Source organism: Mchenga conophoros, linkage group LG22, assembly GCF_057382185.1.
Source record: "Mchenga conophoros isolate Kocher_MC1m ecotype Shallow Benthic linkage group LG22, M_conophoros_male_GT1.1, whole genome shotgun sequence".
Lineage (NCBI taxonomy): Eukaryota > Metazoa > Chordata > Actinopteri > Cichliformes > Cichlidae > Mchenga > Mchenga conophoros.
The window spans coordinates 23,204,863-23,232,593 of record NC_140546.1 but is presented as its reverse complement, the minus strand read 5'-3'; the positions used below and the strand labels follow the sequence as shown (position 1 = coordinate 23,232,593).

The following is a 27,731-nucleotide window of genomic DNA, read 5'->3' as shown; positions in this document are numbered from 1 at the left end:
ACACGAAATAAAAACAAATCATAAATAGTTTGCACAATTGTGTGACACAGTGCTCTCATTTAAGATTTAGCACTCCGTGGAGGAGTAAGGGGAGGAGATGGTGGTGGGCGTGGTGGAGAGGTGGGGCGGAGCGGGCCGGCCCAGCTGCATCTAAAATTTCCTGAACACAAGCACACATCCAGCTGTCGGCGAGATGTGAGAGCTGCAGTAGGCGAAGGTCTGAAGGTGTGTCTGTCACTGCTGTCCCTCCTGTCGCCTCGCCCCTCAGCGCGCGAGCGGCTGTGAGAAAAAGAAAGAGAGCACGAGTGAAACAGAGAGAGAGAGAAGTTTCCGCTGTCTTTAGGCGCACGGTCGCCGATCGTTCACGTAACACGATGGCACGGCTGTGTCAGTGTGTATCGCTGTCGCTGTTGGAAGCTCGGCTGCTTTCATGAAAGCTAGGAAAACGGAAAAAACCCCGAAAGTGACACCATGGCAGAATTTGGAGAAAACATGAGCGCCGTCGGTCCACCGGTTGCTGGCTGTAAAGCTGCGTCAGGGGGAACCGGAACGAGCCTGGAGACGCACCGAGGAGAGCCTGTGTCGAACGGCAGCTGCAGCGTGCCAGACGCCGGCAAGAAGGTCCAGAACGATTCCAGCTGCGAGTCTCCGAAGTGGGAGAGCACGGGTCCAGACTCAGCTGCTAAACCAATCCCTCGACGCAGCAGTCTGATCAAGGTAGGCCACCAGTTTCATCAGCAGAAAACGGCTCATCTTCCTTATTGGAGGGGGGGGGATGCAAACTGTTGCAACTCCAGAAAACACCGAAAGCATGTCTCATATAGCGCAACCAGCAGTGCAGAAACGCCACGCTGATACTGTGTTGTTGTTGATTTAAGTGAGAATAAAAGCTCCACCGAGCCGTGCGCAGATGTGGCGACTTATCACCAAAGAATATCTCGCCAACACTACTCGATAGAATCAAGTTGTAATCTGGAAATAAACTGTTACGCTGCATTGTGACACATTCTGTTAACTTCCTGACCGTGTGTGCCAAATAGGCAACAATCAGGCCCCTCATCTCACCTCGTGTGTGCTGCTGGATGAAGGCATGCTGTGCATTAAGATGCACATCAGGCTAGTTCCTGTCACACTGGAGATGATTGTGTGTGTGTGTGTGTGTGTGTCACATATTTAGAGGACAAGTGTTGCCCTTTGGGCCCACGACTTCAAACCAAAACTTGCTCACAGTTCCAAATTTGCTTTGCCATACAGCTTCAAGCAGTGTTACCTAAAGGCATCCTGTCAGTGCAAGACCAGAGTAGGAGCTAATAGGTGAAACCACCTGCTGCAGCCTTTGATTAAAATGGGAAATTACATTCACTCCATCCTCTGTGGCCCACAGTAGACTACAAGACCTCCCACCCCATGTTCAATTAACCGCTCTGCCCACACTTACCTGAGTGTCTACGCGAGCAAACGTTTATTGAATGAAAGCCTCCAGACTTAATCATACCCCCCAATACACCCACACCCACCCCACTGGAACAGCGTTTCAGATATTGCCAGATCAATAACATCTAATTAATGAGTTATCCCCTGAGTTTGTCCTTTTATGGTTTTAGGCCTCCCTCTAGACCCGTGGGAGGTCTCGTATTGATCTCCAGTTGCTACTTGTCTCTAGAGCTGCTGCCTGTAAGGACTTGATTATTTGCACATGCCATCGTCCGAGTACCATTGGCTGTAACTCAGCAAGACAGGATGCCAGCCTGTTGGCCAATTTCCTCACACAGTTCGTTTTGCAATATTGCTATTAAGTCATGAACAGTTGGTTATGACAAGTCACTTTCACTGCACACACACAGGCAAATGTTTCTCACTTCCTCGCCCACACGCAGGCCGGCTCCTGTCTTTCTTCTGTTACCCTGGACGCTGTGGCCAGCTTGACACAAAGCATTAAAAAAAAAAATCTCTTTGCTTCATTGTGGGTCGCAAATGTTGTCCAAATACCTCCTGGCGAGGGCCACACCTGATACACAGCGCCACGTTTGATGTGTGATGTTTAATGGCTCCAGGACATCCCTCTGACCCGCTGCTACAATGGATGGTGATGAAGGACAGCGTGGGAAAGCTCGCTGTACGCATCACATGCCTCCTTTGTGTCAAAGCAAAAAACGATCACGATTCGGTGCTCGCGTTTATAGGTTTCAGAGGGATGCAAAAAAAAAAAAAAAGCGAGGGGTTATGAGTGCATCTGTCAGCACAACAGCACCACACAACACTTGTTTGCTTGACTATGGCAAAACACAGAATTGCTCACAACAGGAGTCTGGGTGGTATGTAGGTAGATAAACAGGAAGCATGACATTCCAGAGCGGTTTTAACAGGAGTCAGGGATTCGTGTCCTGCGTTTGTATGTTCGCAGTAGCTTCGGCTGCAGTATCAGGAGGTCTCGGCAACTGTAATTCCTCAGTGTGGGCTTTATTCCACCTGCAAATCCATTTTTTTTCCTGCCATGCTCTTATGTGCATGATCAGGAGTTTATGCCTGCTTTGAGTTCATCTTGATGTAGATAACATCAGGTAGTCTCCGAGTTTCAAACACCGCACACTTGCACAGACCTGCCTTCTAGTAAAATACAGCTTGGCACAGCTGATATCTGCTTTCCTCTTCACTCATTATTCATGCCAACATAACTTTAGAAAACACCCGGAAAGAGTTGCTGCATGTTTGTGAGAGTGTGTGTGTTTAATATGACACAAGGCGTATGTGTGGATACTGCAGTCCTGTACAAACTGTATATATTCAAAGATTTTTCCTTTTTCTTTTTGTATGAACTGCTTTTCCTCTGCATTTATAAATTATGCAGTGTGTTGTAACACTTACACTTGTCTGAGTAAGTAAAGGAGTCATTTGACATTTTGGATTACTCTTCCTTTCTCGCCAAGCATTATATTAGAAGACAGACAGCACTCGTATATCTATTAAGCCTGAATAATGGTCGTCTCGGCCTTGCGTAAACACTGAAAGCAAAAAGCAACAGCTCCCCAGGTTCCAGGTGTAATTTGTAACAGTCAGGTAGGAGGTTGGTATCGCTTTTGTAGCTTAGCTCTCATAAAGACAACAAATTAGTTCCACCTACCTGATATATTGTGAACCCCCCCCGGTAACATCTGGCTTTATTGCCAGAATCCAAGGTTTCCCAGCAGCATATCGCTTTGTAAATGTCACCTGAAAATGGTTTTTAATGTTGTGGCTGGCTGGTGTATAGAGTGTGTGTATACACATTATTTGTATTTTCTACCGTGGTCACGTTCAGTGGTGTGATCCGGGTGTGTGCCTGGAACGTGCGTGTCACTGCATGTTTTTCAAACTGAGGGGGCAGCATTTGCTGGAGGTGAACACAGCTGGGGAGGATAGCTGATGGAGTGAGAGTGAGCCCCCGAGCACAGTTCACATCAACATCTTTAGTCAGCTTTGTACCGCTTCAGCCTGCATAAGCATGACCCTGCACAGCACGAGGAGGGGATCAAGCTTCCTACTGACTGTGACGGAGCTGCAGGACAGTCTCCCTAATAGCTGACAGCTCATAGCTTTAACCGCTCCACACATGCACTCTAAATTCGTTGCAAAAGGACCCCATATAAGTGCAGCGACAGGTGCTGATGAGTTACGTGAGAAACTCACTTGGCTATGCGCTTGCAGGTGTTGCCCGACTTAGTCGTCAGCAGCCTGTTCTTGGTATTAACGGACCCGCTCTTTCTTCAGTAAATGCGTCTCTGACGTTTGTCAGCTGAAATTGTGGTTATCTCTCTGACAAGGTGACCTTTTTCAAGTCAACCTTTTGCTTGTTTCACTTTGTGTGTGTGTGTGTGTGCGCGCACATGGGACTTCAAAAGGTTCTAAGCGTAAAAGAGCATCTGCTGCTCTTCTTGCCACAAGGGCAGGCGTTCATAGTCAGAGCGAGCAGCTGAGTTACTGCGAAGGCTCGCCACATTTTCCCATACATGGAGCCTCAGACAGAGCTGACCACACGCTGCTTTGTCTGCTCTATTTATCTCCAGTGTCCTGGGCTCTGTTGTGGCCACACATGTGCACCCGACACCCATCACCCCACCCAACATACAGATACCAAGCATGTGAACACGAGATCAGCGTGCGATTAGCCTGCCTTAATGCATGAAGAATTGGCCTGATTAGTGCAGCAATGTGCAACTGTTTAAATCATCAGTTAAGGCAAGAGCGGTTCAGTCTCTTTTGTTGATTGGAAAAAAAAAAACAAAAACAACCAACGTCTCCATATACATGAAAAATATAAACAATCCTTTCATTAGAAAACCAGCTGTTATTCACCCCATTTTAATGTGGTTCTAAATCACATCCTTGGCCCCCCTGGTTGCACGGTGCTCCAGGGTAAAAGACTCTTGGAGGGAAAAAAAATCTATGCTATTAAGAGTCCATAATCCACTGTCAAACAGTCCGGAGGCAGGACCCCTTTCCAATTTTCACTCCTCTATTCTTTTCCTCTCACTTAAACAGCCGTCTTTCATTCTATTTCTGTCTCATTTAACAAATCAAAGGCAACTTCCTTTGATGACCTACATCTTCATCCTGCTAGTATGATGTACCAGCTATGTCATCTCGCAAGCTCATACATGACACAATGCACTCGTTTTTTTTCTTCTTCTTCTGACTAATGAAAACACCGTGCTGCACCGCGTCCTGAACCCTGCGGGAGACCAAGTGCAAATCCTCTGATCGTGTGCACTGACGATATTTAGCAATCAAGCTAGAGAACATCTTTATCTATTTCTCTTTGCACTTATTTTTCAGAAGTTTATCTGCTTCCTCTTTCCTGTGTTAGCTAGAATTTGCTGTAACGTCTCTTGTACTCTGTGTCCTTCCCTAAAAACTGCCTCTAGTGTGCTCTGCCACCCAGTTCCTCCCATTTCTCTCACTCTCCATCTATCTATCCCTGTATTCGTCCATCCATCCATCCCAGATTTCTCCATCTGTTCAGTCAGTGTCGAAATCCTAACAGGGACATCAGTAATCTCGTAGTCTCACGATAATCCGAATCTATCTGCAGTAATCTTTTGTGTAGTTTGAACAATTAAAAACTTGCAGACAAAGCCTCATTTTTGCTTTGGTATTAAATGTCAGTGAATTTGCAGTTTTGGTTCTCGTGACTCTTTTTTTTTTTTAAAAAACTTTTTTTTTTTAATCAGTTGTTTTTGGTTTCAGGAGGAAACTCCAACACTTTCACTGCTTTTAAAGCCCATATGGTACAATAGATATTCACTTCATGCATCTTGCCCATGTGAGCAACCCTACCCTTTTCCTACTTTTCGTGCAGCGTGGAAGGACAACTGCAAATGACTGTTAACGTGTCAATAGTTGAACAATTAAGAAAGACTGTTAGTCTGCATGGCTGGTATTGCAACATTATGAGAGATCAGTTTCTTCATAGTCATGTTCATGACTTGTTGGTCACATTGTTAAACCTAAAAATAACCATATCAAGTAGAAGGGTTTCACACGTTATTTTTTTTTCCGCTCTGTCTCTCTCTATCGTCACTTTACTCAAGTCTTGGTGGAGCCCACAGGAAACTCTCTGTGACGGGCTGACAGGCTTCCTGTTTTGAAGCGCAGTTGGTGGTTTTAGAGGCTCATCTCTGTGTGTGAGAAAAAAAAAGCAGACTGAGACATGCAGTATAGAAGTACAAAGTAAATGGGAAATCTTATACGGGAATGGAGGCAGAACTTGTTTTTTTTGTTTGTTTGTTTGTTTTCCGTGTCCTTGGGTGTTCCAGTCTGATTTAATAGCATGCATGTTCTTTTATTTATTTTTTTTCTTGTAAGAAAAATTGATGTGTTTGCATTTGCATTTTTATTCAGTTGTTTATCCACTTGCGGGGTTAAAATGTGCCCTCCAGTTTTATCTTGCCAAAATAATTTATTTAGCTCCTGACGTCAGTGCTAGGTGGTTTGATGTTTAAGCTCTTTGTCTCTTTCTGTCAGTAATTTATGTCAGAGGATAACAGGGGTGATCAATCACAGCTTTTTGCAAAGCATGGCAAGGATTTAGTTTGTCGCAATCTCGAGTTTTGCTAGTGGTCAAGTGACGTGCAAATGTCAGTAGAGGTAATGATGATGGGTAATATGTGCACTGCAATTGGGTGCAGATCCAACCACAGAGAGACCCTTACTGGTAATGCCACAGACAGGAAGTGATGCACATTGAGGCCATCATAAGTCTCTTGTGCCTGTCAGTGCAGTGCATGACGGCGAAAAGAAATTCGTGAATGATCGGGTGGTCCTCCAAACTGCTGTGCGAAGGTGCATCCATCTCCATTTTTGTTTGCCGTGCCTCATTCTGGGTCACTGGGAACTTTGCCAGTTTTTCCAAATGAATTATTTTAACAAGACAGAATCTTGGTTTGATTTTCAGATTTCCCCCCTGCTGATGCATCTGAGTCTTTCTAACTGAGTTAAATTTAGAGGTGTTGGTGCAACGGTGCACAGGGGTGTGGGATTTTTTACAAGAAAACGAAATCAGAGAGTTTAATTTTTTCTTTTTCATTCTGTAGTTTTCATATTGGAAGGGCATCTCCTCCACACCCCCTCTCGCTCCCTGTATCATCCCTGCAGGCACCAGGGGTATTTTTAGAGCACTCCCTCATTAAAGTGACTCAAAAAAAAAAAAAAAAAAGAGTTATTGTGATTGGAAACACTTTCCTGTCCTAATGAGGCGATTGATTCTGTGAGGATTTGGGATGGTTATGTGCCCTTCTTTCCGTCTGAGGGGAGCGTCTTCGTCCTCTGTTAATTATGCCCACCCCCCTTTATCACGTGTTCATTCATATTCCTCAGATGAAACGCAGCTCCCTCCCCCCCTTCTGCCCTCTCTCTCTTATCTCTTTTTGCCTTTCATGTCCGCTGGGTTTCCTTCATATCAAGTGCCGCCTCTCTCTCCCCTCATAAAAGACACAAGTGCTCTCGAGGTTCATATGAAATCTTATTTGAATGAAACCAGAGTTGTGCAGATGAGTAGGGATTCATCAGCCGCCAATCAATATTCACATATATTTGCTCTGAATGCGAAAACATTATGCTGCTAAGCAGCAATCTGTTAGACTTGTATTTAAAAAGCTTGTATTTAAAAATAAATTAATAAATAAATTAAGGATTGTTTGCTTGTTAGCTATGGACCAACAGAGTGCTGGATTTGATCTTCCTCTTTAATTTGTTCACTGTTTCAAAACAACCCTCGCAAATGTATCACTCTTTCAGACAGGGATATTGCTCTTGTGCACCTCAGCTTCATACCTTAAATTGGTTAATTACTTGGTTAACAGCTAAAAATGGTATGAATTAACGGATTTTGATTTATTTCTTTATTTAGTTTTGGTCTTTTTTGCAGAATTCCAGTTTCCACTTTGAAATGTGAATCATGCAAAGCTAACCTTGTAACCATTACTACATGAACAATTTCCAAACCAAGCCATTTTACCCCCTCCCTTTAACACGACCTTTATGATTGGCTGTCCCTTGCAAACAGAAGGTTTGCTGTGCTAACAGCCAAAGCTTTTTGCCATATTAAGGAGATCAGTTCTAATTGTGGATCATGAGGCATCATCCAAATTAAGAAGCTTTTTTTTTTTGACTTATAGGGAATACTTCCACATGTGATGATTGCACCATTTGGAACTGTGGTCATGTTTATCCACCATAGTGCTGCTGATCATGAGGTAGAGCAGTTCATCCACCAGCAGACGGTGGATCGATTCCCTCGGGTACTCCAGTATTTTGACATGCCCACTATGGTGGGCAAGGTACTGAAGCTATCGGCGTATATGTGTTTGAACAAATGTTCTGGTACAGACAAAAGTGCTTGTGTGAATGTGCATATAAACTGGTGAATGAGGCTTGCAGTAGAAAAGATCTATATAACTTTCAGTCCATTTATCATTTATAACAATATATGTATAAGACATAAATAAGGCAAAGGATAGTAGGTCCACTTTAAGGGCATAAAATATTGATTAAATAAATTAAGGAACAATCACTGACACAATAATCTCTAATTAAAAATTTATGGGTAATTGCAGTGCTATAATGTTCTATTTCTCATCAATTACATTTTGCCTCCTTGCTTCTGAGAGTCACCAGCAGGTTGAGTTTGTGGGTGTTCTCAGTCAGGCTACTCAGCTGTAATTAAGTTATCCTGCTCCTCTTTGGAGCGTCAATTAAGTCTCTGATTTCATTTAATCAGGACTAGTATATCCATTATTGAATATATTTGCCCACATATATGCTCTTATCTGCAAGCATGAGGCTCTTTGCGGGGGCGACATCTGATTGGTCAATAAATCAGATGGATGAGCTGTGATGGTGTGCTCAGATAAACCGATTGGGTCGGCCTGTGTCATTGTGGAGGGGCAGAATTAGAATGCTGGAGCCTGCTGCTTCCGTCTAGTCAGGTGTGATTAATGGTGAAGGGCAAGAACGAGCAAAGGCTTTTAGCCTGGTATCAGGAAGAACAATAACAAATTGGGAGGAGGTGGCTCTATGAGGTAGACCCAATAATCTCATTTAGGTTTGGTTATATAAGCTGATATGTATTTTAATCCTTTGTGATCCATTCAACGCTGAAAAACTGTTGTCATGACTAAGCAAAGAGTACTCTTCAGAGGGATCGCTGTCTGCCTGAGTCATTTTTCTTATTATTATTACACCCCCTTCTTCTCCTCCTCCTCTTTATCTGTCACATCCTTCTTCTCCCCCTCCTTTTCAGGATGGATCACGTGCTGGTCGGGAGAAGAAGAAGACGGTGTCCTTCAGCAGCAGTCTGTCAGAGAAAAAGATCAGCAGTGCTTCTGATTGCATCCACTCGATGGTGGGTCAGCTACCGTGAGAGCCTTTACATAAAATATAAGCTTTACATAGCTGTACATGAAATATATCTAAGGTAGTATCCATGCATCAAGGGTTTCGGGTAGATCAAAGTCTTACTTTCCAACATGGCTGAAGTCGACTGAGCTCTACTCTGAAAGTTAGTGAGTGATTAACCATATCTGGTTTCCAGGTTGAGGGGAGCGAGCTGAAGAAAATCCGACCCAACTCCCGTGTTTATCAGCGATACTATCTCCTTGATGCCGGCCTCCAGGCTCTATGCTGGGAGCCATCCAAGAAGGAGTCAGACAAAGCTCGGATCTCTCTCTCCTCTATACGTGAGGTCGGTGTCCAAGAAAAGGGAAAGACTTTTCTAAATCAGCCCACCATGGATTTGTTTCACGAATGCCTTCTTAAGCCTTTTAAAATGAATTAGCTGTACAAGTTTGTAACCGTTTCCATACGGTGGATAACAGTTCATTTGATTTTATTAAACCTCGCATAATTTCTTCTTCTCTTTTTTTCCTCATCTTCGGGTGTCTCAAACTCCAGGTACGGACAGGTCGTAACACGGAGACCTTCCGCACCAGTGGAGTTTATGACCAGATTTCAGAGGACTGTGCATTCTCCATCATCTATGGAGACATTTATGAAAGCTTGGACCTGGTTGCCAACTCTGCAGAGGTGGCTAACATTTGGGTTATTGGTCTGAGGTAAGACACAGAAAGAAGAAAGAGCAGTTTTACATTGTACACTCATTCTTTAGCTTTTAATCCTTGTGTGTTTTCCACCTCTTAAGCAGCATATGACAGCACAAATATGTGAATAAATAAAAAACCAGCTGTGTGTGAAATTTACATAAAGCATCCTAAGCCTATTGTTTTGTAGTTACTCAGTTTAGTCTGAAGGACTAGTTCAAACATAAATTTAAATGTTTTTCTTCTTATTCTTTGTTCATATTAAAGATGCCTACACTCAATATGCATGTGTAAGTATTCCCTATGAGCCAACATCTTCAGACTATCAACACAGTTTGTTTCCAGCAGTGTTTTCCTGGTGAGGGAGAAGCAAGCTTGTTTCAGACATTGAATGAACTAACAAGGTTTAACAAGATAAAAATGGCTTATTTTGGATTTTAAATCATGCAAAGCTAGTCTATTATAGGTCAAAAGCTATGTGCCCTGTAATTCACACTCATTGTAAGCCAAACGTTTGGTAATAGACAGCTCATCCCTGTAATATTGGCCATCTCTGCAAACAATGTGCATGTTGACGGCCACCATGTTCCATCCATGCTTTAGTCGGGCTGCTTTTATTAATAAAGCCCAACAATCCTCTGGTGGTCTGACTGACGTTACGGTGAACAAGAACTGACGAAGGATTTAATGTGTGATTGAACTGAGATTTTTGTCTTGCAGGGAAGGTTAAGCAGACATAAAGTGTGTTTTTCTTTCATGCCAGTTCACTTTCATATCTTGTCACTTTTCTTTTATCTTGTTCTTTTTTGGTATTGATTGTACTGAGATGAACGGTGGGATTTTGCTCGGTTGCCTTTATTATGTAGTCCTTTTAAGTTTTCTTTTTATAAAAGCTTGTGCCGTCAAACATGGGTGGATTTTAAATTGATTTTACTGCTGCAGTAGTTGTATTTTATATTTCAAGCACTGTGCGAGATGTCTGAAATATAAATTAAAATGGAAATGTTTGTGCTGTAGATTTGATCATTTATACCAAAAATATTGTGTCCTACAATAGCTCAGTCTTTGTCTTTTTTTAAGTGCTTCTACATTTTTCTGTCTTTAGGTATCTGATGCAGTATGGGAAACATACCCTCGACATGCTTGCTAGCAGTCAGAACAGTCTTCGTCTTGGCTGGCTGGAGCAGTTGTTCTCCTCTGCTGCTAACCAGGACACACGGGGAGACGCGACAGAAGGGATTCATTTGGAATTGGCTATAAAGCTAATACAAGGCGTGAACCCCGGGGTGAACAGTGGCAAAGTGGAGCACAGGTTTAAGGAGCTTCAAAGACTCAGAGAGAGGATGTGCGAGCTTACGATAGATAATGGATCTGGACTTGAAGACTACAGCGAAAACAAAAAGCTAACGGCAAGAAATGAGCGGGTCACCAAGCAGGAGTTCGTTGAGGTCTTCCACGACTTTTGCACACGTCCTGAGATCTATTTTCTCCTAGTGCAGTTCTCCAGTAACAAAGAGTTCCTGGACACCAAAGACCTGATGAGGTTCATTGAGGCTGAGCAGGGCATGGCTCAAGTGGGTAACTTAGCTTAATCACACAGAAAATTCAGGACAAATATAATCCTAGTCTATCTAATGTCTGTTTACTCTTCTTGCCCTCTAGGTGAGTGAGGAAACCAGCCTGAAACTCATCCAGGCTCATGAGCCATCGGAGAAGGGGCGGGAGCAGGGATACCTGTCATTGGACGGCTTCACCAGCTACCTCACTTCGGCGGAGTGCCACCTCTTTGACCAAGAGCATAGCATCATATGCCAGGACATGACTCAGCCTTTGTCTCACTATTATATCAACTCGTCCCACAACACCTACCTCATCGAAGACCAGTTTCGAGGCCCCTCGGATATCTCCGGCTACATTCGTGCCCTCAAAATGGGCTGCCGGTGCGTGGAGTTAGATGTTTGGGATGGTGCAGATGAGGAGCCGCTAGTGTGTACTGGCCACAGCCTCTCCCCGCCGCTGTTGCTGCACTGTGTGTTAGAAGCAATCAGAAGGTTTGCCTTCGCAGCATCGGAGTACCCGTTAATTCTGTGTGTTGAAAACCACTGTTCGCTTCGACAGCAGAAAGTGATGTGGCAGCATCTCATGAGGATTTTAGGGGAGAAGCTGTACACAGATCCTCCAGATGAAGAGGCTTCATACCTTCCATCCCCGCATGCCCTAAGACATCGAATACTATTAAAGGGTAAAAAGCTAGTGCCGAGTTCTGATGGGGAAGATGGCGAGGTAAGTGAGGAGGATGAAGGAGCAGAGATGTGCCAGAAGATAAAGGCAGTTAATAGTGGAGGGGCAGCGCCTGGAGGAAGTGAGAAGGACACTGTGCAGAAAATCGTTGTCACGTCTAGTCCTTCGAGCGTTCCCCCCAAACGTTTCCAACTGTTGAAGGAGCTCTCGGACTTAGTAAATCTTTGCCAGTCTGTCACCTTTATTGACTTTCCAACCTCGTCCAAAAGCCAAAAACCTTGGGAGGTGTGCTCTTTTCACGAGTCTTTAGCAGTGCGTCTTGCTAGCGAGAACCCCGGGGACTTTGTCAACCACAACAAGCACTTCTTGTCACGGGTGTACCCCAACCCTATGCGTATTGACTCGAGCAACATGAACCCCCAGGACCTGTGGAAGTGCGGTTGCCAGATAGTGTCAATGAATTTTCAGACAGCAGGACTGATGATGGACCTAAACACAGCCTGGTTCCGGCAGAATGGGAACTGCGGTTACGTTCTGCGTCCGGCCATCATGCGGCAGGAGGTGTCTTACTTCAGCGCTGACACCAGAGACACGGTGCCTGGTGTGTCTCCGCAGCTGCTCCACGTGAAGGTGTGCAGGAATAGTGTGTAGACTGCAGTTTAAGTTTTCTAAAAATTCTCTTATAATGTTTGACATTGCAGTAATAATTATTATTATTAGAACTTTGTCCTTTGAAGTTTTGCCCTCATTCCTTTGGGTAACAATAGAACCCCATAACATGACAGAATGGCATACATTGCATTAAAAAAGCCATCAGTCTAGCAAAGCTTATTTAAACATCTGAACCTTTGGATTAAGTTGGACAGTGCATGCTTCTACGTTTACTTCCAAGCAAAGTCATATAATCTAGCTTAACTAGTTTATTATAAACAAGAAGTTTATAATGACTGAAACAGTTAATGAAATGATCTACCTTTCGCTTGCAGGTCATTAGCGGCCAGAATCTGCCAAAACCCAAAGGTTCTGGGGCTAAAGGGGACGTGGTGGACCCATATGTATATGTGGAGATCCATGGCATCCCAGCCGACTGCACAGAGCGCCGCACTAGGACTGTGAGCCAGAATGGAGACAACCCAATCTTCGATGAGAGCTTTGAGTTCCAGATCAACCTGCCTGAGCTTGCTATGGTTCGCTTTGTGGTGCTGGATGATGACTTTATTGGGGATGAATTCATAGGTCAGTACGCACAAGTTTTATACTTATTTATGAGCCCCACAGCTCCTGTGTAGCAACCATGAAATCAATGCGTATGTGATTTCTCCACCACAACAGGTCAGTATACCATACCTCTGGAGTGCCTCCAGCCTGGTTACCGACATGTACCCCTGCAGTCTCTGACAGGAGAGGAACTCCCACATGCCAAGCTGTTCGTGCACGTGGCCCTTACCAATCGCAGAGGTGGAGGAAAACCTCACAAAAGGGGTCTGTCAGTACGCAAGGCCCGAAAGGGGAGGGACTATACAGCTCTGAGGGACTTGGGAATTCGAGCAGTGGATGAAGTTTTCAAAATGGCTGCTCCTCTGCTGAGAGAAGCCACCGATCTGAGGGGAAACATGCAGGTGAGGAAAACTATTACTGGACACAGCCAGCACAATGTCACCATTTAGTTTGGGATCAGCTTTAGTGTTTTTTGGGCCATTTTCATGGTATTTGGAACTCGAAGTGTAAAACGATATCTGTTCACACTTGCTGAGGAAGAAAACAAGAATAAAGTAAAACGTGTCATTCTACAAAACGAGAACGTGCATATATAGTAAATATACATTACTTGGTGTAATTACGTCTTCCAACAAATTGAGAAGGGGTCGTCTTTCAACATAGAACTGAAAACACAGGAATCAGAATCTTAATAAAATGTCATCCTCTCCCTCCTCATTCCTCACTCCTTCCTCCTCCTAGTCAGGCCTCTAGCACATGAAAACGTACCTAAACATGCTAATTGATTCCCGATATTGTCACGATTAGTTACTGTCAGCAGATTAGACATGCAGCCCTGTCCTCTCTGGATTAGCCAGCTAAACAACAGCTGGTTATACTCTAACATTATGCCAGCTAATGTTAGGCTGTCTCTAATAAACAGTTTGAGTACATATGAGTCAATCATATGAGTGTTTATTCGCTAAGTGTCCAAGTCCATCAATGTTAGAGCCATTGCAGCTTGCAGAGGCAGCAGCTATCAGAGTCTAAGGGTTTGATATCCTCAACAACTCACCTGAATATCGCTGTTATTGTTATTGCAAACTGACAGCCTACACTCACTACGAGTGAACGGTGTCCAGAGTTATTTGTCCTAAAGCAGCCACCATAGCTAGGATTAGGCACATGAATTGAGAGGGGTAAGAAAACAGAAATCAGTTGACATCTAGTGGTAAGATCTTACGCACTGTTGCTGTTGAGAAATGCATCTCCCAGCTGTGGTGGAGGAAACTGACTATACAAAGTAAAGTTGGCTTTTTTTCTGCCGATTTGTAAACTTGTTTATTTTACCTGCAAATTTCTGCATTTTAACCATGGGAATTCCTTAGGACTAAATTGATGTATTTTTCATGAGGAAATTAAATTACAGTTAAAGATTAATAGATATAAGTTGATCCATATTTCACTTCAGTCCCATTTTTATTCTATTTATTTATTTTTCATAGTGCCAAGTAACAACGATAACAGTCGCCTTAAGGCGCTTTATACTGTAAGGTAAAAACCCCAGAGAAAATCCCAACAAACAAGCCGCTATGAGCAAGCACTTGGTGATAGCAGGAAGAAAAAACTCCCTGTTGACAGAAAGAAACCCTTGGAAGAACCAGGCTCAGAGAGAGGCATCTGCCATGATCGGTTGGGGGTGAATGAACGAAGATGGGATAAAAGACACGCTGTGGAAGAGAGTCCGAGAATAATAACTAATAATTAAATGCAAAACGGAGAGTACAAAGCAGTGAGTGAAGAAGACACTGTATATTGATATAAATATATCAACTGACATTGCACTAAAGAAGCTTACATAGGTGATAAACAGAGCTGAAGACTGACGATGCAGAGGGACAAGTGACGAGGTCACCGAAAGAGTTGAATTAATTTTATTATAAGTTGAGTGTTGGATTAATAAACTATCAGCCTCTGTAAACTATTAATAGAGGTTAACCTTAAACCTTGAAACTACGTGGCAGAGTCCCAACATGGTTGAGCTGAAGCAGGTTGGAGACTTGGATGAGGATCTCTGAGTGAACAGGGTGAGGTCGAGATAAATGAAAGACGAGCACTCAGGTTTATATCAGCAGGGACAGAGGCTGATTAGCTCCCAGAAAGCAGGCAAGGAAATTATTAACCCAAATGCCCGGGAATGTGTTGAACTTGCACAGAAGCTTCATTGTCTTTCATTAATGGTCGAATTAACCTTTATGAACCAAGCGGCAGTTTTGTCTGTGGGTCCTTTTGTTACCCTATGCCAAACAGTAATTACATGTTCTGTGAATGTGTATGAGACTGTTGGCCATCCACATCTCTTGATTGCTTCCATTTCACTCTGAACTACTGCCACAGCACAGCAGCAGGAGCGCAATCAAATACAAATAGCTCTGTTGCAGGATTTGGGGTGTAGGGTGTGCATGTGTGTGACAGAGAATGAAACGAAATCAAGTCGCAGACTTGTGTCGCAGAGTGTAGGAGAGATTTCACTAGTTTTCTTGTCTTTTTTTTTCCACGCAATTCAGTGCCTCTGTTTTTTTTGTTTTTTTTTTTCGTCCAATTAGGACAGTGAATAGGAGAAGATCGTGTATTCTTATTTAGCTACTGATTAAACATGTCCTTCCTGCTTTTTTTCTTTCTTTCTTTTAAACAGAACTCAGTAGCAGTGTTCAGGGAGCTGTGTGGGGTGTCGGCTGTGGCTAACCTCATGCAGTGCATACTGGCTCTGAGCTCTAGAGTTTCAGAACCAGAGGGGATGCCTTTACTACTGTTTGACCTGCGGGACCAGTACCCCACCCTGGAGCCCCAGGGGTCTTTGCCTGATGTCCTCCGCCGGGTTGTCTCTACTTATGAGATGGTGAGAAAGGAAGAGACCTGACAGTTAATATTCTGTATGTTTTCGCACCAGATAAAGGGCTCTATGTGACTCATAAATCTGAAATTCATCAAAAGGAAGGAAAGACCAAACAAAGGCAACGTATCAGTCATCCCCCAACCGCTTGGCTTGACAATGAAAGCTCCCCTCCCAAACAAAAGCTTCCTTTTTAGCCAATAGTTTCTGAAACCCGACATGAGCTTTTCATTGTTATGTAGCGGGCAACATCCCCATTTGTTCAAGTCTCATAAACACGCTGGCGACATCCTCACCTTGACCTAAATCTACTTTGTGTTTCCATCCAAAACGAACTGCAGAGTTTCATTCACCAAGTGGTTTAACTGACTGAATTTATGTAACGGCGTCTAAAAATAAATCCAGTCACTGAAGAAGAACTTCCCCCGTGGAAACTAACACAATGAGAGGAGGAAAAAAAAACAAAAAACCAAGCAGGGTCAATTGGTCTGCAAGTTAACTCTTCATTCAGTCAATGAGGCAGGGTGAGTTGGTGTGTTCGAGTGGGTTTTCCTGTGTCGTAACTGAAAGGATGAGTCTTTCTTTCCATCCTCGCTTTTATATAACACTTTCAATAATTTTCCCTTTGGTTTTTGCCGCCATCTTTCAATGCCCTCCATATTTCCTCTATCACTGATTAATCTCTTGCAGTTACTGCGTTCTCTTGGTCCCTCTGGTGTCTCTTTGTGAATGTGGCTGTCCAGCATAAGTGGGTTTTGTACATCTGTGGGCTAGCATTCAGTGGACTGCTTTGCCTGTGTTGCAGTGTTAAAGTGTTGCTGTGGTGAAGAACGCTACGCCTCTGTTTTTTTCTTTCTTTCTTTCTTTTTCCTTCCACCATCTGCCTGCCTGCAACATTATTTCTTGAAATTGATATTTGCTCAAAGTGCACTTGTTCCCGTTTCATATTAGATGTATCCCGGGAATCTCTCGGGCAGGATGATGGACAGTCGGTATGAATTGCAAAGTTAGCAGCGCTATCGGGAGAGTATATGAAATGAGGCTGCGCAAGTGTGAATGAGAAAAAGAGACTTGCTGTCATGGAGAAAAATGAAAGGGTTTCTTCTTATTGAGTCATGATTAATGTTTAGCAGAATGATTTGTAACCCCTTAATTTAACTACAGCTTGTCAATGCTATGCATCTAGCCTCTGCACAGACACAGGCTGTCTATTTGTGAATTAGGATGTAAGCGTGTGTGTGTGCGTGTGTGCGTGCGTGCGTGTGCGTGCGATTAGCCACACTTGTTTCCAGCCGAGCAGATCAGAGTTGAAAAAGCTCCCGCTGTTGCTGAATACTATTTGCATAGATTTGAATGTTGTTCACATAAATGGATTCCACACCTCAATTCTGGTGCCTGCCGAGAGCGGTAAACAACAGAGACATCAAAGTTTGAATGAATGAATCTGCGTGTGTGTGTCTCTGTCTGTTTGTATTGCTGAACGAGATCTGGTCACAGTAATGTTGTGTGGTTAATCCCGTATTTGTTGAATAGCATTCCCCCCCCCCGCACATCGTGAGGGTCAGATCCTGTAAGGGTTTGTGAGAGTTGATCAGGAAGAAGCGACTTGTTTTATCTGTCTTTGTGTTTGTCTTGTGGGGTCATGTTCAAAGAGCTGCCATATTAGTCTGGGGATGACTTTATTTGCATGCACCTGTCAATTTCCAGTCATCCATTAAATGTGGGAACAACACGTTATTATTGTTGTTGTTATTGTTATTACTACATTCTTTAAGTTGAAGTGCACAGTGTGGTATGTACAGACGGTACTGTGCCGAAGTTTTGAGTCAGCCCTCATTTCTTTAAATTTTGCTGGGAAAATGAGAAATATATCTGGCCATGATTATAATGTGCTTGAAAGTCAAAATGTATTATGTCCAACTTTATTCTTTAACACAGTCTGACCTCTCTTAGGTAAGTTTTCCTGTCATTACTTTAAGTAATCTTCAGGAATAGTTCTCCAGGTTTCTTGACACATTCAAAGCTCTTATATGGATGTTGGCTGCCTTCTTGTTTTGTTCTCTGTCAAGATGATCCCACACTGATTCAATAATGTTGAGGTCTGGGGAGGCTAATCCTCGACGGATAGTCTTCCATTATGTGTTTTGTTTGTTTGTTAGTTTTTTTTTAGTTTTTTTTTTTTTTTTTAATCCAGGTATGCTTTTGCTGTATTGGCAGTGTGTTTGGGATGATTGGCAACGGTTTCCTTTTTCAGAATGACAATCAGACTCTTTCCAGACTGTATTGCATGGTGGAGCAATACTTTTGTGTTTATAACTCCATCAGTTTTGACAAGATGTCTAACACCACTTATTGAAATGCAGACCCAAACCATGACTGAGCCTCCGCTGTGTTTTGGCATACCTCAGCCTTTTCTCCCTGTTTCCCTTCTGTAAAAATGGCTTCTTGACAGCCATCCTATCAGAGAACAGCAGATGGGCTGGATTTTTTTTTTTTTTTTCATATTTCTTTAAGCCAGTTCATTGTTTGCCCTCAATTTCTCAAAGTCTCTTAACAGTTTTTAAGGACACACTGCAGAGCATGCTCAGAGAAAAGTTTTTGGCTAATCACTTTTTGGGAATCATCTTGTTGTTGCAAAGATACAAGGTTCATCCCTTGAGTTAGATGCTTAATGCAATAATTCTTGGTCAGTAGATTAAGTAGATGAATTAACAAACGAGCAAACATTCCTCTGAAAATGGATGAAAAAGCATCTAAAATCCAAGAAAATCCGGAGAACTATTATTCAAGAGGACTTGAAAGTCCTTAAAGATCTTAAAGGACTTAAAGATCTGAGTGGTGGCTCAACACTTTTGCACAGTGCTGTGCACTATATTCCTCTTCAGCAGATTAGACACATTTCTTCAAAGTTAAACTCTGTGATTTCCTTCTCCTTCATGCTCTTTAATGTGAATCATGTTGATGCTTCCCTGTCTGCAGATGGTCCAGGCGAGCAGAGCAGTGATGGAGCTCTCAGATGGAATCCACGACAAGATCCTGCATATACAGACAACAGGTGTGTAGGCGTGCGTGCGTTTAAATGAGATTCTCCTATCTAGAGTGCGTGTAATGAGTATAAACCAATCTATCTCCATATTTCTAGCATACTCCCACACAGCCTCTTTAGCAGTGCTATATAGATGGCTGCAGTGGCTGATTACCGTCAGCTCCCTTCCTTTCCTCTCCCACTATATTTTATCTGTCTTATCACCGCTGTTAGACAAGGTTAGATGAGGCTTTATACTGGCTCAGTTTGTGTGTGTATATTTTGGCTGGAGGAGATTTTAAATTGGTGCAACTCCCATCATCCATCACCCATCTGTCTGTTAAGTGAAGGGCATGAAATCTGACCTGCCGATATCATTTCTGTGATCTTTGGCAGAGGTTTGTTTACTTCAGCAGTATCCCTTGGGTCATCTGACTTTAGTTAGCCAGACTGTTGTCATAGAGGCCATAAACAACCCCCTCAAACACATTGCTGCACACAACACATTACGCACATCACGTTCATCACCCTGTTTTAGTGTCTGGCTGTCACCCAGGAAACAGCTTGACTGACATTTAGACATGTTAACCGGTTTGGTGCAAAGGGGGGAAAAAAAAGTGATAAACATTCACAGTATATATGTATGAATCTGAAGGCGGTGAATTTCACAAGCTGCGCTTACAAATGTCTCACTTTTGTTTTCCCTTCTAAAGAACTCTTAGTACACATTAAATATTAAAGCGTCCATGAGCTTTATAAGAATGTTGCAGTTTGAAATGATGCAAAAAATTGTTGGCTTTTCCAATGCCACCCTTGAGCAAAATATGAATAGAAAAAAAAAAACCACACAAGGGAGGACTCCAGTTAAACTCCAAGTCAAATGATATTCGGAGAGAAAGATGATGGTTCAGCTGGGGCCACTCCAGTGGAGAGACAAAGTATTTGACTGAGATGAATGTTGTTTACAACTTTGCAGACTCCTCCACTCTGCTCCCAGACAACTCATCACATCCTCCATTGGACTTTATTTTCTTGTTTTCGGGGCCGCTGCTCGACTCTGCGATCAAACTGCATTTGACATATTCATCTGTTTTTTCGCAGTTACGAGTACAGCGATGGCCACTCTGTGCCGAGAGATCCCTAAAGTGTGTGTTTTCTGCACTCATCTGATAAAGAGCTGCTGCAGAGCCTTAGGTCTGATCTTGTGAGCAAAGCTCTTCCTGTGTACAAAGGAAATCTGGTGATCAAGTGATCCCAAAGGCGGAGGTCCACCTCTAAGCCTGGGAAGAGGGAGTTGGCAGCGAGAAGGCATAAACCAGTCACTTGGGGGGGCACGGGATGATTGGTGACAGAGATACTTGGCTGGAAGATGCATCAGCCGTTACAAAAGCCGTGGGAAGATGAATGGGAGAGATGGATGGCTAGAAGGAATGCTGGGAGGGAGACAAGAACACCAAGGGAGAAGAAAGGAAATCCACTCCAGTTTAAGGGTGTGCTGGGGAGGGGAATTCTCAGCTGTCACTAGTGGTATACATGTATATTAGATGCTTTGTAACTTACATTTTGTTAAGTGTGAAACTATTATAACACCAGCCTCAAAAGCTGTTGCTTTGCTGCTGTTCCTGCTCACGAGCTACACTAGTTTCACTTCTGTCACACCCTGAAGTGCACAGGCAGCGAGGTGAGAAGTTAAACCTCAAAGAAAAAGCGAAAGCAAGATTCTTGTGGGTGTTAATTTTCACATCTGTCAGAGATGATGCTCCATCACTGATTCAAATGCACTGTCAATTTATGCTGCTGTGAACACCTCACATATAATTCTAGTCTCTCTCGGATGTGTGTAAATGGTAAATGGCCTGTATTTGTATAGCGCTTTACTAGTCCCTAAGGACCCCAAAGCGCTTTACACATTCAGTCATCCACCCATTCACACACACATTCACACACTGGTGATGGCAAGCTACATTGTAGCCACAGCTGCCCTGGGCGCAGTGACAGAGGCGAGGCTGCTGGACACCAGTAGGCAACCGGTGAAGTGTCTTAGCCAAGAACACAACCACCGAGACTGTCCAAGCCGGGGCTTGAACCGGCAACCTTCCAATTACGAGATGAACTGCCAACTCTTGAGCCACGATCGCCCCAAATCCAGCAGTAAAATGAATCTGCAAGGCTTGCCTGCTCAAATGAATGGGATTAAAAACTAAATGAAAAATCTAAACAAAGGACAGAAAAAGGTTGACTCTAAGCAGATGCTTGTGTAAAGCCCAGACATGGATCGTTTTTATCTTTTTGTTTTCCATCCCATCTCAGTAATCATCAATCGTCAATAAAACTTCTGCTTGTGAGAAATAACCTTCCTCTCATCTCATCCTGATCCCAGTTTAAGATTTTAAAAGGCACTTTTTTTTCTCTCCTTTCCCTGCATTGATGTTTCTTTGTGTGAAATAATAAGTTCTCAAGACAACAGCATAATCCAGAAGAAAGTTTGATTGGCTCATAGGGAAGCCTGCACACAGTAGTCCTAGCTTTGCGCGTCTTATCACCTGCTCTTCTTGTGTTTCTCCTTTCCGTCTTCAAACTGGACAGGATCATTCGTCCTGGACTTATTCTCTCACTCCTTATTTCTTCTGAGAGGGTGGCGACAGGAGAAACGGGTCAGGAAAAAAAGACTATTGGAGAACAGCAACATTTTTCCTTCTTTGAGGGCCTCTTTAAATTGGTTGTTAGGTAGTAAAATTATCTTAATTGCGGGAGCATAACATTTGGAGGAGTACAGTTTGTTCCTGAGGTCGGTCACAGATGAAAAACGCCATCAAGGGATATAGAGTCATACCCACTTTTTTTTCTAATTTTGGGAGAACTTGTCCGTCATTAACCCCAGATGATCAGCTGCTTTTCCCTCAGGGCGCTGGCCTCTGTGTGACATCTGGAAGTATAGATTTTACACTTCATCAGATGCTCACAGCCCGGTCGTTTCTTGACGAGATCTCTGCTGGAAGTCGGATCATTTCCATCTCAGTTGCTTCACGGTTCAGGCTGAGGACATAAAGTGACGATGACAAATACCTGTCACATGCTGATTGGCTGGCCCTGAAGGCTATTTTATCTCTGGGTCAAGACCCTGTATCTGGGAGTGTTGTTTGCCTGTGTATGCACACACTGAACAATATTGGCTTGAAAAATACCCCCCTCCCCACCCTCGACTTCGCTTGATTTCACAGGGAAATAGACACACAGTCGCACACGCACACTACAGTGGCACGTAGGCTTTGAGTTGCCTAGCAACCACGCAGTAAAGGTTATTATTCAGGCAACTTATGTAGGTGTGTGTGAATGTAGAGCAGTGACAGCGTATGTGTGTGCAGGTGCGTGTCCACGTTTGCAGACGTTTATTGACCGGGAAGAATCATGTGTCAGGGATGGGTGAAATAGACTAGCACCCAATCTGTTCACTCTTCTGCGTGTGTGTGTGGTCCACATTTTGGCATGTCTAACACTCTGGGTTCTTGTTGATAGCTCACACTGATGTGTGCCCCATGTTAACCCACTTCTGGGTTTCCATGGTAACAGTGGGACAGTGGCCCGGAGCGGCCAGAGGAAGCCAGGAACACAACTCATTGCACACAGGCTAACTAGCTGCCGGCCTGACTTCTGTGACGCTGTCTTAATTTCTCTGCGTCTTTCTCTCTCAAGTCTCTCAGACGCCTGGCAGTTTCATTTTGTAATCGGCTATTGTTTATTTGTTTATTTATAAGGAACCCCATTAGCTTCCACAACAGTGGTTGCTAGTCTTCCTGGGGCCCAAGCCATCAAATATCTCCAAATAAAATGTTACAACAATTATATCTACAGTAAAGTTTTACAATACTGAAATGTAAACATGTGAATATTAAAAATTATATAAAAGCAGAAAACCAAAACAAAACACTCAAACAAAATACACAATTTCCATTACAAGTGATATTACCCTCTACAATTTTTACAAATACATTAAAAACTGCCTAAATAGGCTTTTAGGTGATTTTTAAAATTATGAATTGAAGCCAATTCTCTTATTGCCTCAGGCAACTTATTCCACTGAAACGATGCTCTGAATATAACAGAGTTTTTCAAAAAGTTACTTTTAACACGAGGAATTACTAAATTGTGGTTGGTTGAGAATCGTGTGGCATGATTATGAATTTCATCTGGATACTGCAACTGAGCACAAAAAAAGTGTGGTGTGTTTAACAGTATTGTTTTCTTTAAAAATACAAGTAAGCCATAGTATAATTTAGCTTGTACAGAAAGCCAAGAAAGTTTATCATGCATTTTGTCAATACTTGTATAGTATGAACACCTTAACACTAATCTGTTAAGGTGTGTATGATGTGACTTAATTTCCCCCAAAAGTTTGAAGATTACACAGGTACACATCCTCCACCTGTGTCTTCTAGAATTTGGTTTGTTAAAAAAGTACAAAAAAACGTCATCAACTCCAGGCTTAAGAAGCCTGGAAGAAGACTCCAGGCTTGAGAATAATGAAAAATGGCCATCAGTATTTACTGACTGAACAGAGACAGAGTTGGTCAAATAGACCTCCTTAATGCGATCCAAAGGTGAGCGTAGAATCTTCTGGGGCTTAAGCTTATGCAGATGTAATATTGAAACTCACTGATTGACCCAGAGCACAAAGATCATTGGGCAGATATGAACATTGAATGTGGGGACAGCCGAGCAAAGGTGATGTGAGAAGCTAAATATGCAGTACAAGTTAAAATGTAGCTGCAAGTGTCAGAGGGGGGAAAAAAAAAAACCATCAGAGAAAGGCAGGGTGCACTCAAGCAAGCTTGATGTTTAGACTCAGACTTTTACAGTTCTGAATTTGCAGCACACAAAGCAACTGACTGCAGCAGTCACTTTGGAAAGATAAAACCCGGCCAGCAACGTGTGCGAGCTGTGGACCAAAGATTATCTTAACCAAAATTCAGCTACATTCATATAGCACCAAATCACAGCAGCAGTCGCCTCAAGGCGCTTTTATATTGTGAGGTAAAAACCCTCCAGTAATACAGGGAAAACCCCAACAGCCAGACAACCCATTGTGACCAAGCACTTGGTGAAAATAGGAAGAAAAAACTCCCTTTTAACAGGAAGAAACCTCCAGCAGGGCCAGGCTCAGGGAGGGGCAACTATCTGCCATGATCAATATTGTCCCAGCTGGGATAGACTCCAGCCCCTCAATAACCCCCAAATGAATAATAATGAAGGTTTAAAGAAACTGAACGGATGGATGTTTGAAAGGATAGAGCTGGCATCTAATATAAAAGGTCACTACGACATTCAATCGTAGTAATCGTGTAATTCCAGTTTTTTCCTCTTAGTCAGATTGTGAAGCAGGTAAGCTTTAGTACTCGAGACATGCCCAGCACATCCCTAGCATGATTATCTCAGTGTTCCTGGTAGATTTTGCTCCACTCGTTCGCTGTATGACTTAACAAAAAGTGGTGTGATGGGGCATTATTTTATTTTATTTTATTTTTTTTGGGGGGGGGGGGCAAATGATGTGGGGGAAAAAAAGAGCTTGTCTCTGTTTGTAAGCTAAATTATGTATGACATCCTTAGAAAGTCAGAGTAAGGTCAGATGAAATGTTCTCATATTGGACACAGCTCTGTGTGGAAGTAGGAGACCTGAAGGCTACTGCGTCAGTGATAATTATGTTGTTCACTTGGAGGAAAAAAAACAATTTTATTTAACATGATTCATTTTTGTTTTTATTTTCATAATGAGAGTATAGATTGAGGCACGGAAGTAATTTGAAATAAATGCTAACATGCTCACAACAGTGGCACTGTGCAGATGTTTAGCAGGTGTTGTCATGTTAGTATGGCCTGTTAGCCATGTTGATTGCCTTGGAGAAAAGTGCACCATGTTCCTGTAAAGGATGATATACTTCTTTTTTTAATTTTTTTTTAATTAAATTTAAATGTACGAGATTGGACTTAAATGGAAGTCTGATCTGCTGTGGTTCTTTGCTTTTTCGTTCTAGCCATGGAGTTTCATGAAAAACTGCAAAGCCTGGGTACGAAAGAGGGGCTGAAAGGTTCCAAGGTCAGCAGAGCAGTTGAGCGTTTCAGCTGGAACATCACCATCCTTAAGGTCAGTTATACACTCATGCATGCTGAAAAAGCCCAACAGCCAATCGGGGCAGAGTATCAGAACATGTTTCAGCCTCTGGCTGGTTGCTCATACTTTGTTCTTTCAACCTCCCTGCCCTCACCCTTGTTCTTTGTAACCCCTGCCTCCTGATTTTTGTGTTCCCCATCTTTCCTGACACCCAGGGCCAGGCTGACCTGCTGAAACACGCCAAGGCTGAAGTCCTGGAGAACATGAAGCAGGTCCGTGATGCTGCTCTGGCTGGAAACCTCACCAAGGAGAGAGCCGGATTAAGACGGGCAAGCTCCCAAACACGCAGAGGCCACAATGAAAAACTTGCAATGAGTACTAGAGGACAGTCGGCATAGCAAGTAGAAAAAAAAAGAAAAAGAGGGCACCTAGCTGCTGTGAAAAACTCTTTTCACTTCTGTGTGTGTCTGTGTGTGTGTGTGTGTGTGTGAGACACTGTCTTAGTCTCCCAGAGTGGGCAAGCTATCAAAGTGTTTTGTAGGCATTACAGAGAGTAACAGATATTAAGAAAGAGAAACAGGAGAACTGATGAATGCAAGTCTTCAAAACGCAGCCACTGTAAGCTCACCTGTTACTGAACCTTCGAGCCAGAGAAGGCGGTGCACAGCCAAGGGAAGACTAATGAAATGCGAAGCTGCCGAGATGAATGTAGTTACTGAAGCCAAGGTTGAGCGGTTTGTACTGTATTAAACTGTAAATAAGCCAAATGTTTAATGTTCACTTGTTATGTGCAATGTTTTCTGAGGTCAGGGGATGATTGAAACCAGAAGCCAAAACCTTTTTGAAAAAAAATGATGGTGACTTTTACTCCACAGTGATTAAATTCAGATTGGTGTGTAAGACAGCTTGCGTGTGAGTTAAAAGAAACAGTTTGTCAAAGGATGTGTGGATGTTTGAGGTCTTCTGTCGTTACTTGTGGACCAACGCAGTCTCTTCTTGTCTCTCTAGATTTTGATTACCTGTCTTTTGGTCCCCAGTCGCTGCTCTTCACTCAACTTCGATTCAATTAACTTGAGGTCCTTTGTCTTACTAAAAATCCACCACTTTGCCATCTTACTACGGTCTTACATACAGTATTCTATATTTTTGTATTTACATAAAAAAAAAAAAAAAAAAGGCTTGTGCTAATGAACCCGGTGTTACCTACCAAAACGATCAATTCCAGAAGTGTAAATATGTGGTTAGAGGGAACTAATACTGTTATGTTTGTGTTTTAAAACTCTGTACAGTATTTTATTAAGTAATTCTATCCTTTTACTGCAAAGAATATTTTACATAAGTTATTGATCCTGAATGAAAACATTCCAGATACATATTATTGGTGTAGATAAATGAGGCTCGAGCAGTTCTGTAAAAGGTCAGTTCACGATTACCTTCCTCAGCAGCCAGGATGAAAATAAACTAGTTTTAAATGACTTGTGCGCATGCCTCTGTTTTTCTGCAAGACTTGATGGAGCTTTCAGCTATAGTGACGCATGACACAAGCAAGAGGAGTGCTGCGATGACAGCTGGGGAAGCAGACCTGTGATGCTGCTGCGATGAGCAGTGGAAAAAAAACAAAACTAATTACAGCTTCCATATAAAGCTTCGGTGCATCACGGTTGAAAGGTCACAATTAATGACTATTTCCAACCATTACAACATGCACCAATGACCACTTTATTAGGTACACCTTGCAAGCATACTGGCAGCGATTTTGGTTCATTGATATCAGTTTCTGCAGATTTATAAGCTGAACATTCATTATGTGAATCTCCCATTACAATATATCCCAAAGGTGCTCTATTGGATTGAGAGCTGCTGACTGGAGGCCATTTGAGTACATTGAACTCATTGTCATGCTCAAGAAACTAGTTTGATTAGTTTTGTGACATGGCATGTAATCCTTCTGGAAGCATGCCCACACTGTAGTCATAAAGGGATAGCTGTGTCAGCAACAATAGTCAGGTAATAGTCTGGGGTTTAAATGATGCTGAACTGGTACTAAAGGGCTCAAACTGTGCCAAGATCAGCCTCACCATTACATCATCACTAGCCTGAACCATTGATGATAAGAAGGATGAACCAATGCTTTCATGTCACTTATGGCAAATTCTCTCTCTACCATCTTGCAGTAGGAATCATGGCATCAGACCAGGCAACATTTTTCCAATTTTCTACTCTGACTGGAGAACAGAAGTAGCTTCTCTTTCCTTTTCTTAGCTAACAGCATAACAACAATGGTATGGCCTTCTGCTGGTGTAGCCCATCTCCATAACAGTTCAATGTGTCTTGCATTTAAAAATTGCCGTGGTTGTAATAAATAGTCATTTGAGTTGTTGATTTCGAAGCAGTCTGGCTATTCTCCTCTGACGGCTGGTATCAACAATTTTTTTGCCCAAACTGCTGTTAATTGGATATTTCCCCCTTTTTCAGTGTAGAGATGGTTGTGCAGGAAAAATCCCAGCAGCTCAGCAGTTTTTGGAAACACTCAGATCAGCTCATCTGACACAACTGTTCAAACTCAAATCACCTTTCTTGTCCACTCAGAGGCTTGGTTTGAACTCCAGCAGGTCATTTTGACCAACTTTATGAGCCTAAACACATTGAGTTGTTGCTATGTGACTGGCTGATTACATATTTGCATTAACAAGCAGT

General features: G+C 42.8%; 1 protein-coding gene across 1 annotated transcript; it reads left to right on the top strand.

Moving 5' to 3' along the window:
- Positions 1-186: 186 nt before the first annotated feature.
- On the top strand, positions 187-26,506 carry LOC146549503 (inactive phospholipase C-like protein 2). The gene is made up of 12 exons (XM_085263169.1): positions 187-717; positions 8,777-8,878; positions 9,068-9,217; positions 9,427-9,587; positions 10,678-11,146; positions 11,235-12,443; positions 12,800-13,049; positions 13,146-13,432; positions 15,706-15,909; positions 18,883-18,958; positions 24,958-25,067; positions 25,250-26,506. Exons 1-12 carry the CDS (start codon positions 472-474, stop codon positions 25,430-25,432), a joined length of 3,447 nt encoding a protein of 1,148 aa, XP_085119295.1. The 5' UTR covers positions 187-471; the 3' UTR covers positions 25,433-26,506.
- Positions 26,507-27,731: the final 1,225 nt, after the last annotated feature.